Source organism: Anser brachyrhynchus (genome assembly GCF_964034855.1).
Source record: "Anser brachyrhynchus genome assembly, chromosome: 5".
Taxonomy (NCBI): Eukaryota; Metazoa; Chordata; class Aves; order Anseriformes; family Anatidae; genus Anser; species Anser brachyrhynchus.
Genome location: NC_137699.1, coordinates 11,076,632 through 11,088,813, shown reverse-complemented (window position 1 = coordinate 11,088,813; position 12,182 = coordinate 11,076,632). Strand labels below are relative to the sequence as shown.

Sequence of the window (12,182 nt, the reverse complement as noted above, 5' to 3'; positions counted from 1 at the left end):
CATGCAAATAAACAGTGCGTAATAAGGTCTGCAATCATATAGCAGCTTAAAAGAATTTACGAAGTTACTGCTTTATGTCAGACCACTATGTTCTGGGACCACAGTCTCAGAAGACATAAAAACTGCTTTTCAAAGTGTTTCATTGCTCATGACTCATTTAAAAACTGATTCAGATCATGAAAGGGCATAATTGCTAGTGCAAATTTTATGACTCTTCCAATGATTTGTTCCCCAATTTTACTTTATATGTTTACGTGGTAAATGTGGGGCTAAACCATAATTATTGTGAAGATTTTGAGGGTGAAATGACCTTGGAACTTTTGGGCATTACTCATGCTATTAATGTAAGTATCCCCAGCATTCTTTTAAGAAGCCTCTAACGTGTGAAATAATGAAATGTGGATTGCTGAAGGATAGATTCTTGAAGAGCAAGAGAAGGGGAGTTTAGAGTTTCTGAAGTGAGCAGCGAGGGAAACTGAAAGTACAAAAAGCATTACAGATGTTTTAAGGAAACCGTCAGAAAAATGGGAGGCGCAGCAGTGCTGTCTCTAAAAAACGTGAGGAGATATGGATAGGATATAGTGACTCCAACAATACTTTTGAATGTGTTCTTGCATTCTTCAATTGATAATTAAACCCAATTACTAAACATGTTAGGTACTTAAAAAATCCTCAATGAGAGCACAAAACAGTTGAGCATACTGCTCTGGGAAAGCAGATTCTGGGAACTAGAATGTAAAGAGGTTAAGAAGGCTGGAAAAAATTAGAGCAATTTTTAGGTTACTCCAAATGGAATAAGTGATTAATTTTAGATGATTTTACTTGGGACAGCCGTGTTGTGCACTTTCTGATGGTGCAGAAGTGATAGTTTTATGTCTGGTATCATGAAATCTGACCTCTTTCATACTTGTTTTAGTACATTTATGAATGGTCTTTTTACAGTCAAATATTGGGAGTTGAAAGATATGAATCACGTTCTATGATCCGATGTTCTGTAGAAAAATTGGAGCAAACATTACAGCAGCCTTGATAAAGAAGAGAGTAACATTGTCAGAAATGTTTGGGGAAGGAACAGAGATCATCATGTCTATCAAAAATCTGAACAACTCTTTGATATTTAATTCCCCTGTTGGTAGTATCTAATTGTATCATGAATGACTTGAATGACTTTGCAGGGCTGTTGTGAACATTGACAACTGTGTGCATATGTCTGGGGAGAATGGTTTCTGACATTTGTTCTGAATGTGTTTGTCTGTAATTTTAATCCATGCTCATTTGCCTTGTCATCTGAGTTATCCTGAAATGAGTTTAGATTATCAGAACTATTTAAGATTTTCCAAACTTCTGTCAAATCCACTTCAATTGCCTGCTTGCTCACGTTTGATGATTCTATTTTAAACTTTTTCTATATTTAGAGAAGAGCTGACCATCTCAGACAAGACTTGGCTGAATATTCTGAAGTCTTGGTAATTCGGCTATTTTCACCTGGGCAATAGGAATGAATGCCCTCAGCTAGCTGCCATCCATGACTGGCATTCAGACACCCTATTGCAGTATCATGGGGTGGTTTTGACAACTGTGTTGGTATTTTGAAGGAAACCTATTGTTGCCATTTCACAGCGAAGAACTAATAATTATCAGATATTTGCATTCTTTTCCATTGTGCTTACTTGGCAATAAGTAATTGCTCCCATCAATAGAGTGACGTTTTAGTCAGTGCTTAGGTCCCGCCCTGCTTAGTCAGGAGTATGTATAAGCACAGTCTTAATTGGTCAGTGGCTCTGGATGCATTCCTGGCGGTTTTGCTAAATATGAATGAATTTAAATGTTTATCTAAATTAGATGTTGAACTGGGGTTGTTAAAGGTGTCAAAAAAACAGAGGTAGCTTACTTTTTCACATTACAGCCAAATAACTAGTTGGCCTTTATTGCCCGAAGAGCAGGAAAAGCACTCAGATTCAATATCAGCTAAGAAAGAGTAGGTAGTATTTTATTCTTTGTTTGCTTCCAAAATCCCAGATGGAGATAATGCAGACTGGGGTCTAGGAAATGTAAGAACCACACTTCTTGGGTATGTGACTCTTGGCTCTTTTAAAGTGCTAAATGTGTGTCTTCACTGAAAAAAAAAAAAAAAAAAAGCATTTGCTAGAGCCTCTGATCCAGCGGCATGTCTACTCTAACCCAGGCACAGTGACCCCTTAGCATTCTGTACAATCATCTATGTTCTGCTCGTCAACCTTAAATTAAGTTTGTTTTGTAAAAGCTTGAAAACTTAGAGAGTTGAAGCACCATGCATGCTCTTAACAGAATAGACATGCTGCTTTCCACTTGTGGAGGTGTGGAACAAATTTTCTGAAATGCTGTGGGAAATAGAGATTGAGTCACTTTTAGTCAACATTTTCAAAGGCAAGAAACAGTGTTTCACACGTCTCAAAATAACAAATGCTAAAGCAATCTAGAGAAGTAGTAGGTGTTCTCTCATTGTGTATTCCTAATGAGGGGAGAACAAAGAAAAGTTCTTTGGAGCCCCCAGTTACATATACCTAAGTTATAGAACTGGAGCATTACTTTTTTCTTCTATGCTCTTTTAACAGCATTCAAACTTGGAAACACAAGTCTGCTTCTGAATGGAGAAGCAGAGTCCAGTCCGAGGAGGTTCATGTTGCATACAGTTGGTAATAAGGGAATGAAAGCGATATAATTTTTTTCTAGAAAGTTTTAAAAAAAAAAAAAAGGCAGCCTTACTGGTGCTAAATGGATAGTTAGTGTAGTTATAGTATGTACTGATGAATTTCAGAGGTGATAAATAAACAGTGAAGAATTCTTAGAACTATTGTAAGCTTGTCAGGGTGTTGTGCTTTGGAGCAAGTCCTGTTAGAAATGCGTGGTTGACCTGGGACTTGGGACTTGTGATGAAAGTTGACCCAGAGAGGCTTTCCCATTGGCTAATTATGAGTATTAAAGTTGCCAAAAAATGATCACAGGTTAAAAGATGGACACTTTGGGTTAGACAACCTAAATCATTTCTATATTATTGTTTATATATATTAGATAAATCTCAAATCCTAGTACAATAGTAACAATACACACTAAATTAAAGTATTTTATAGTGCTCAGGCTAACACACTGATATTATCTTGGCTCTTAGTTGTACTATCTACCAGTAATAATTAAATACAAAATTAATACAGTGTATGAGTTCAAGGGAGAATTATTATTCTAAAGGAGCAGGAAATAGTCTAGGATGTCACAGTCTTAGGGGAAACAGCGACAAAGGGAATATTATAAAAAAAAAACAGTTGTCTCTTGGATATTATCCAGAACGCTAACAGAATAGTAATCTTGCTTGGAGAGTATAAATTAGATGCTGAATGGAGAAGTTTGGGAAGATGAGTTCCGGTGTTCAGTTTCAATTAAAATTCTATAGGTGAAAACAAGAAGGCAAATACTGAGATTGCAATTACACTGCCTTTAGCCATTTATGCACCTTTTTTTTTTTTTAAAAAAAAAAAAACACAAAACAAAAAAACAGTGTAAAATGTACACAGGCTTGACAAGGCTGTATCTGGAATACTTGAGTGTTTTTTACCAGACTGTGAAATAATGAAGATTAGAAGGAATATCTGCAGTTGTCATTAACAGAGACAAAAGGAGATGCAAAGACATCATTTTTTTTTTTAAATGCAAGTTAGATTACATTGAAAGAACAACGTAGCACAAGGAAGATACCCTTGTTGCTAGTAAAATTAATATGAAGTTTAAGTGCAGAGTTGGACGTTGACCCCGAGAATGTGTTCTCATTACTGATAAGTATTACATTTTCTTAAGGTGACATCACAGCCCAATATTAGGTGATCAATCCTGGCCAGACTCATAGAATCTGAGTTCACTAAAGTGACAAAATCTGAGTTTTAAGTTAATAGATGACTGAAGTGTGTGTTTAAAAACAAATATAAACCCATGAACAAAAAACAGCTTCAGGGTAGCTCTATGAAATTTTGCTTATGGTAGAAAAAACTGTTTTTAGTACAAGCTAAAGTCTTATGAATTTCCCTAAAGAACATCAGAGGAAAGGATATGAATGAAGATCTGCACCTGGCATTTAGGTCTTAGAAGTCTGGATCAACTTTTTTTTTTTCTTTTTTTTTTTTCTTTTTTTTTTTCCTCTTAGCTGTCTTTATAGAAGCTTTAGGATGAATGAACTAGAACTTTCGGTTTGCTCCCTTATGACCAATCAGAACTGGCAGAAACTGTTCTTGCATATTGATATAAGAAAAAATTAGAGTGCATGTAGTCTGAGTTTCTGGTATGCATAGCACACACATACCTGTAAACATTTCTGTTTTCTTTCCACAAAAATAAGGCTGAAAACCAAACCAAACCAAAACAAAAAAAGAGTTTTTCCCTCCTCCAAGGAAGGAAAATAAAGGAAAAATAACTACCATACTGTTTATATGTATCAAGGAAATAAAATAGATTCCTGGATGTTAACAGAGAAAAATCCATCAAAAAATACTCTGGTAATACTGGTGAGGTGGAATTCCTGTTAAGTTCTGTAAGGTATTTAGTTATCACTTACAGTATCTCCAATGGAGTGCCTTTTAGAGGGTTAAAATTGCAATTATTTCCTTTTTAAACTTCAGCAGAGAGAGATTTTGATACATCTTAGAGAACTATTGAATGAAGAACTTCAGCCAGTTGTGAGTTTTTCGGAGAGAATAGGAAAGTTCATGATGCTATTAGAAATGTCAATATGTGGGATAGAAGAAGGCGTTCGCAAAAAAGCTATTGAGAATTTGTGTCAAGGAAAATGAGAGAGAAATAAAAAATCTGCACTACAAAACATGATATGTAGATTAATTATAGACTGCAAAAACAATCCAGCTAGTTTTTCATGACAGGATTAAAAGACAGTGCTTGCAATTGTCTTGATTATCAGTACAGTTTTGTGTTCTAATGCAAGGTCTTGTTTTGCTTGGCTGAACAAGTGCTTGGTTATGCACAGTAAGAGAATTGTGAACTTCTTATTATTACACTTCATTATACTTTTTGGTGTAAGTTACTGTTATATTTTGTGTCAATCAGGGATAATCCTGCATAGATTCTGTTGGAGACTAATGTATTGACATGGTTTCCTGCTTAGAAGTTCTTTTCTCCTTACTAAAGTGAGTCATACAAATATGTTTTTGAACAAAATGACTTTACTTGAGTACAGATTCATTGGAGGAATCCAAAAAGCCTGTTTGTGCCATATTGGTTTATAGAGGGAATTTCTACTATGTAGCATGCCAAAGCTTTTCAGAGAATAATACAATCGATATAAATATAAAACCTTAATACCTGAACTAAACATATTTTAATAACTTTTTGTATGTTCCTTGATTTCAGGCCATAACTTCTGTGCAGAGGGACACAGATGTGGTGAAAATTCAGAGTGCAAAAACTGGAACACAAAAGCTACCTGTGAATGCAAGAATGGTTACCTCTCTGTCCAAGGGGACTCTGCATATTGTGAAGGTAAACAAAATGCTAAAAGACCTGTCCCCTTAACAATGTACAGAAACATAGTACTGAACAAATGGTTGAAGAATGAATTCTATTGCAAAGTTCGGTTTCATGATGGTAAATATAGGGACCTTTTTTTCCAACATATAAATATGAATTAAGCATTACCAAAAAAGGTGAAAGTGATGCTGGACTGTTCGGATTACCTACCTATTGCTGTACTTCATTGTTGCAGTCTTATCTTGGCATGCCATGGTCATGCTGTCATTATGAGTTTCAAAACACCATTTTTTAGACAATAGCATCTACCTTGTAAAGTATTTTCTAGAGAGCGACATCTTTATGAGATGTATTAACTTTGGAAGAGGATATTTTGCAGGCAATTGTGAGAAAGGTAAGTGTGAAGGGGTATTGAGGCTTGAATACAGAAATGGTATTACACATCTGCAATGCTTCCTGAAGTACTTCTGTGGGTCATGTAGTTTACTGAAATGGTCTTCCTATGATACAAAAGAGACCTGTTTCTGGGAAGAGTGTAGCTGAGGTACTTCTGTTGATGTATTATATCATCATAGGAATGGCTGCAATGGAGCATTATTCTTTCTGTTTCTCAGTGTTTTCTGTAGTTTGCTGTTGTTCGTAGCTATGATCTACTTAATAAAAAATAAATTGATTAATCAATGTATACCACATTTCTTCCTGCCTTTGCCTACTGTTTTTTTTTTTTTGAACACCCTTGTATATATTGTATATATTAAGCTACAATATGTAATCTTTTGGCCATCATAGAAAGTTTTAGAACTACTTTGTCAAAAATATTTCGTTAGGTTTTTCTTCCAACAGTAGCGGTGATGGAATGGACATCTTTGACAAGCTGTTAAAATTCACTAAGAATTGGAAGACTGGATGGAAGGATAAAAAAGGCATGCATGGACTAGGCTTAAATAATCCCACTTCCATAAAAAGACTTTTTAGTATACATAAGTGAACAAGACTGCTTTAATATTTCATAAAGCTATTCAGTAACTTGCAGTTATAAATCTCATGGCATTTAGTCAGTTCTCTGCAAACTATAATTTGAATGGTCCTATATGTGAACTTTCACTGACTGGGAAAACAGTTGCCGAGTGTTTTTTTTAAAGGCAGGCAGCAGAGATACAGTACCTTATGAATCTTTTTTTTTTCTACAAAAAGAAAAGCTGCGAGAAGAGCTGCTATATAGGTACTGCAAGACCTATTCAGAAATCAAAAGACAGTAATGAGGCACTTTATTAGCCATGATGCAGAAATCAGTAGTTGTTCTTTTTTGCCTTTTTAAGTAAAATCAATGTTGAGTGTTTTTATTAATCTAGTAGCAGATTGTCTCTCTTTTCTTTTTTTCTTCTATGGCAGAAGTTTAAAAACCTTGACTCAAGTAATTTTGGAGATGTTGGCAGTATATTACTAATGGCAGTGGCGGTCCTTCTTTTTGAAGAAATTAGCTTGAATTATGTCTCGTCTGTGTTGCATTGAATTTTGAAAGGGCAGCCCGAATCCCTGGCTGCCGTGTGTGTGGTTGAAGCATGAGGCAACTGAATAAATACAGCTTTTCTGCTGCCTGAGACGGTGGGATAGACAAAAGTGTATTTATAGCTGTTATGAAATGATAAGTTTGCTAGATGGAGAGTAGTTTTTAGGAGGTAATGTCAAGAAGAGAAGGGGCTTTAACAAGGACAACTACAGATTGACAAATCAATTAGCCAAGAGGTGACTCCTTTCAGCTCTGTGAAGGGCTTTCTTTTGCTCCTTAGAACAGCTTTCTGCAAAATTGCTTTATATGCCTTTCTAATCTAATCTCTCTCATCTGTGTTTAATCTGCTAAACAGAATAATTTCATAGTTGGCTGTATAATGTGCTCAGCTTCACGGTGAAGCTGTTACTCAAATCAATGAAGCCATAGGCATGCATCTGATGGTAGAATTTAGCAGGATGTTAGTATAGTATGTGTTGCTTCTGTGTGTGTGTAGTTCTGGATTTCTGTGTGTTATTGTGTAAGAACTGAATACAAAAAACACCCGAACAGGAAGTAATAAACATACAGAACATCAGTGGAAGCAAGGAAGATATTCTCAGCTGTAATTCTGATTTTGTCTTTGTGATTCCTAAGCCCTTAAACTTAAAAGGCGTACAAGATTACAGTTTCCTTTCAGAAGGTGAGGTTAAACTAGTTTGTATTTGTGACATGTACTGGTAGGTGGCACCTTAGTTCAGAATGCTCCAGATCTTTAACTTGAAAGAGCTTTCCACATTTGTTGCGTCTTCAACTGTACTTGGAAAAATCTTGTGCAATCGAATTCTAATGCATGGTATTATTTTACCTTCCCTGAGTTTTTACTGTTATTTGTGCTAACTCTTATTCAGTTTTATCCTGGCTGGACCTCATGGCATCATTTCAGTCTTGTAAGATCTCTGAAGAATTGCATTTGAGTCCCTTTTATGTTTTCACATGTATTTGTGTCCTTCCACCCTCTCTCCTCCTAACATTCCATATTCATGTTTGTAGTAGAGTGGGAAAAAAAAATAGAAAACTTCTGATGTTTGTCAGGGAGTTGGCATTAGCAAAATTGGGAAATAAATTACAAAATCAATCCTGGAATGCTCTTACTGTTCATTCCCACTAACTACTCTTAAAATGGTTAGCAGCTCTTCATGTCAAAATATACAGGTGGGATAACTGTTAGTATTCCTTTTTTTTTTTTTTTTTTTGAAATAACATAGGTGTCTTTAGGGAAGACAGTTTCTGAAAACAAATGCATAAAGCTTGTAATGAATGAAGGCGGTACTGGAGGTTCTACGTGTTCTGTAAATGCGATATATTCAATTTAAAAATTGAAAAGCAATTTTCTGTCAATTTGCCTGTTGCATTTTTGTTATGTAGTTATAGCATTTGCCATTTGCAGAGAGACGTATAGAAATATTTCTATTAACCACATTGATGGAGGTTCAACTACAGATGGGATACTTAGGCAAAAGCATTAAACCAGTGCCTGTTTATTTCTGTCACATATGCATGGATAAACTCTGGGAATGGCCCAAATAGCCAGAGAGCCCAGTGTCTGCAGGATGGAAGCACTGTGAACACTTGCCGCTATGACTTCTTAGCATATGTCATAAAAGCACCTGTGTGAGGGCTGCATGCAGGAGCATTAGTTACAAATGGTGCGGTATTTCAGTGGCAAAGGCAGGACCAAAATGGGCAATTCATTTGATTTTGTGTCATGCTGTTTCTTCCAGGCATGTTATGTGATGTGTACAGTAGACAAGCAAATTGTCAATACACTGTTAAAGCTAGAAAGCTCCGGACTCTGTGACTACTTGACAAATACCAATAGGACCATCCTGAAAATGCTAGTAAGAGAGAGGAAAGTGTTTGCAAATAGGAGAGTCTTGAAGTCTAGAGATGAAATGAGAAAAAGCAAGCCAAATCAGCTAAAAGTAATGCTTGTCTCTAGCATGATTATCCTTATGTTCTAGATGCTAAGAAGCAGAGCGACATCTTTCTGAAAATAATTCTGTGAGATTCTGCTATGTATTTCCTAGTAAACAAAAGCAAGAATCACTTTTTCCCCCCTCCACATATCAGTTCTGCATTCTTTGCTACCTTCTGCTTGAATACTAACAGTTCTTTTCTGCCTGCAAAGTCAGGTTGGTGCAAAAGCGATTATTACCTAATGGAAGTTAGGTTCTGATTCATTGTAAGAGCTGTTTAAATCTGAAGTGGGATGAATCTCCCAGTTAGGATAATGCATGTCTACTCTTGCTGACAAGAGTGCATCAAACAAGAAAATTAGTATTTTTTTCGTTCATATGCACAACTACTCATCTCCCCAAGAAGCAGCTAGTAAAAGTGATAGGGTAGCATACCACGAGATGTCATGATACACAGCAGTATTTTTCCCTTTTCTGGTTCACAACTGTCACCCCAGAACACCATTGTGGTAATGGATATAATATAAAAATGGATCCACTGACTGAAGTGGGCCTGTAAAAATTAATATTCTCACTGTATTACTTCATTGTAGGGCTTCTTCCCCCTTTATGCTGTAGTGGGACGACGCATGCTCTCTAGGATATCTTCTAGTTCTTGGTGTAAAGAGTATAAACAAGCTGTGTGAATCTGAGTTGTTTTTTTAGGAGCAGATGACAAAATAAAGCTGTTTTATAAGAATATAAAGAAAACTTGTGGCAGAAGCAGCCTGTTGCAGTGTTTAGGACAGGATGTCTTGGGTGAGACTGTTTTACCCTTAAAGAAGCTGAAAGTTCTGAGGCCAAATGTACTGTTGAGAATGCCTGGTGCTGCTTTTTTTGTTTGTTTGTTTTCTCCTCCCCCTTTACTGGTTAAGTTGCTAGTGACAGAAGATGATCTGTGAGACATGTGTTTACGTGAGATTAATTCAGGCAGCATAGCTAGTTTCCTTATATGCCCTCTCAAGGTCACCTTGCTGATGTTACCTCAGCTTAAAGAGTTAACAAATTAAATGCCTTAAATTTTGTGAGAACTGTTCCCATATTTTGTCCTGATAGTGTGCTCTAGGGTCCCTCAAGACTTTCATTCAGAAGGCATGTAACTAAATCACTCTTTCCCTTTCTGTACACCAAACATTTTATCTTAATTTGTTATAAAATTATTGCTCATTATTGCTCTTTTCAAAAACGTCACAGAAGCCATGAATTGCTACCCAAAGAGTAAGTACTTGTCAGAAAACCTGCTCATTTTGTAGTAATGTGATGTTATTTTCCTTATATACTTTTTTCCCGTTACAGTAAGCTAACTAGTACTGGAATACCTGTGCTTCAGCACAACAATAAAACACACCTACAGAAGTAGGCTGCATACAACCTTTTCGTAGTTGATAGTGTACTCAGATTAGTCCATGATAGGCTGTCTTCTACAGAATATTTGCCAAGTTAGGAAGTAGAAAAGAAATTGAGATAGATTTTTTTTTTTTTTTAAACACAGAGAAATACTAAATTGCATTTTTGATTTTGAAGCATTTATTACCTTTTAGATCACTTATCTGTCTGTGCAGTGAAACATTAACTACATATTGAATCCTGAAAATGGATGATTGCCTGTACTTAAGTACGTTGCTATATTCTCACTGTATAACACCTCTGTCTTGCTTAGTGTGTCCTTCTATATGCAATTTCATAATCACAAGGTTAGAGGCAAATATAAAGAATTAACATAGAGACTTAAATATGTTTTTAATCTTTTGTTATTCTTAGTTGATTAATTCACTGTAACTTGCCACATACAGAAGTGTTTCAAAAGTATTGATCTTTCCCCACTGTCTCTTTTCCTGTTAGTTAATAGGTGGATGTAAATTAGAGGATTAATGGGAAATTTCTAGGTCCTTCTGTGATCTTGCTGACTGAACTCGGTCTCTATTTAACTCAGTGTCTTTTTTACATTCAATACTGCATAGCTATTGTACTGCTTAACTGTTGAACTCTTCCTATCCATTTGACTTATAAAACTTTTAAAATTGTGGCCTAGAATTATGTGCCTAGAAGTGGAATTTTTGTAGATAATAACATAATTTCTTGAAGTAGGCTAAATGTCCTGAAGCTGATTGTTAACATTTCCGCATATGTTCATGGTCTAACAAACAATCGCTCATTTGAATATACCTTCTATAATCTGAAATGCTAATTCTTTATTTATGTTTATGCTTATCTATGTTAAAGTTAGCAGTTATTATGCTAGTAGTAGTGCTTATTAAATCTTGTTGTGGTAATGAGATGGCACAGGTAGGGTGAAGTGTGATCATTAGATCCAGGTTCTTTGTTCCCATTTGAGGCCCTAAAAACAAAAATCCCAGTCTTTTCTGAAGTTCATTCAGCTGGAGATGTGAAAGAATTTTAAATAATTTATTGTTTTACAATATAATTCATCATTATGTAAATTACAGTGGTCCAAGTTTGTGGCTCATAAAATCAAAAAGAGGGAAACTAAATGAAAGCAAATTGGAGAGTCGTGCTTGAGAGGCCAGAAACAGAATGGCATAAAACTATTTTCAAGCTTTAAGCAGTTGATGTATGTCAGCTGTTTGGGGTTTCTTAGTACACCCAGAATGACGCTGCTCCATTGTATGAGCAAGCAGGCATTATCCCCCAGCAGAGGTATAGTTACTGTAAAGTCTGTGTCTAATGTCTACCGTAGCATTGAAGAAGGCTGTATTTCAATGTGGTGGTTAAGCATAAGACTTTGGAATCAGCATACCCTCAAAAACATGAGTGAATATTTGAATTTATTTTCTTATTCTAAATTTATTTATGTGAATGAGAGTCAAAAGTTTTCGTGGGGCTTCTGAGTCTTTCAGAGTTTATGATATGAAACAGGACAATCCTGATTACAAAACATACCCAATAATGACTAGATTTGGCCACTCGTAGTTCCATTGGGTGACTTTGCAAATAACTCTTTTCAAGAGAACATGACTGTTTTTAGGACAGTGAAAGTCAGTGTGGCAATAGGTGACTGTAGTTTGACTAATGATCAAGTATAGCTGTTCATAGAGTTTGTAACAATCTAAATTTCAGGAGACCTTTCTTAGGACATTGCAGTCCCACCAAAAAGAGTATAACATTTTGCAGAATTATGTCCTGCATAATGAAGAACAGGTTGCTGTAAT

At 35.8% G+C, this 12,182-nt stretch overlaps 1 protein-coding gene across 6 annotated transcripts in view; it reads left to right on the top strand.

The window, feature by feature from the left end:
• Nucleotides 1-12,182, top strand: part of NELL1 (neural EGFL like 1) — a 292,307-nt gene that overhangs the window by 83,818 nt on the left and 196,307 nt on the right. For all 6 annotated transcript variants that reach the window (XM_080594043.1, XM_080594042.1, XM_080594044.1 and 3 more), the window contains exon 12: nt 5,389-5,517. In XM_080594043.1, coding sequence (XP_080450169.1) covers nt 5,389-5,517 — 129 coding nt within the window. The remainder of the gene's footprint in view (nt 1-5,388; nt 5,518-12,182) is intronic.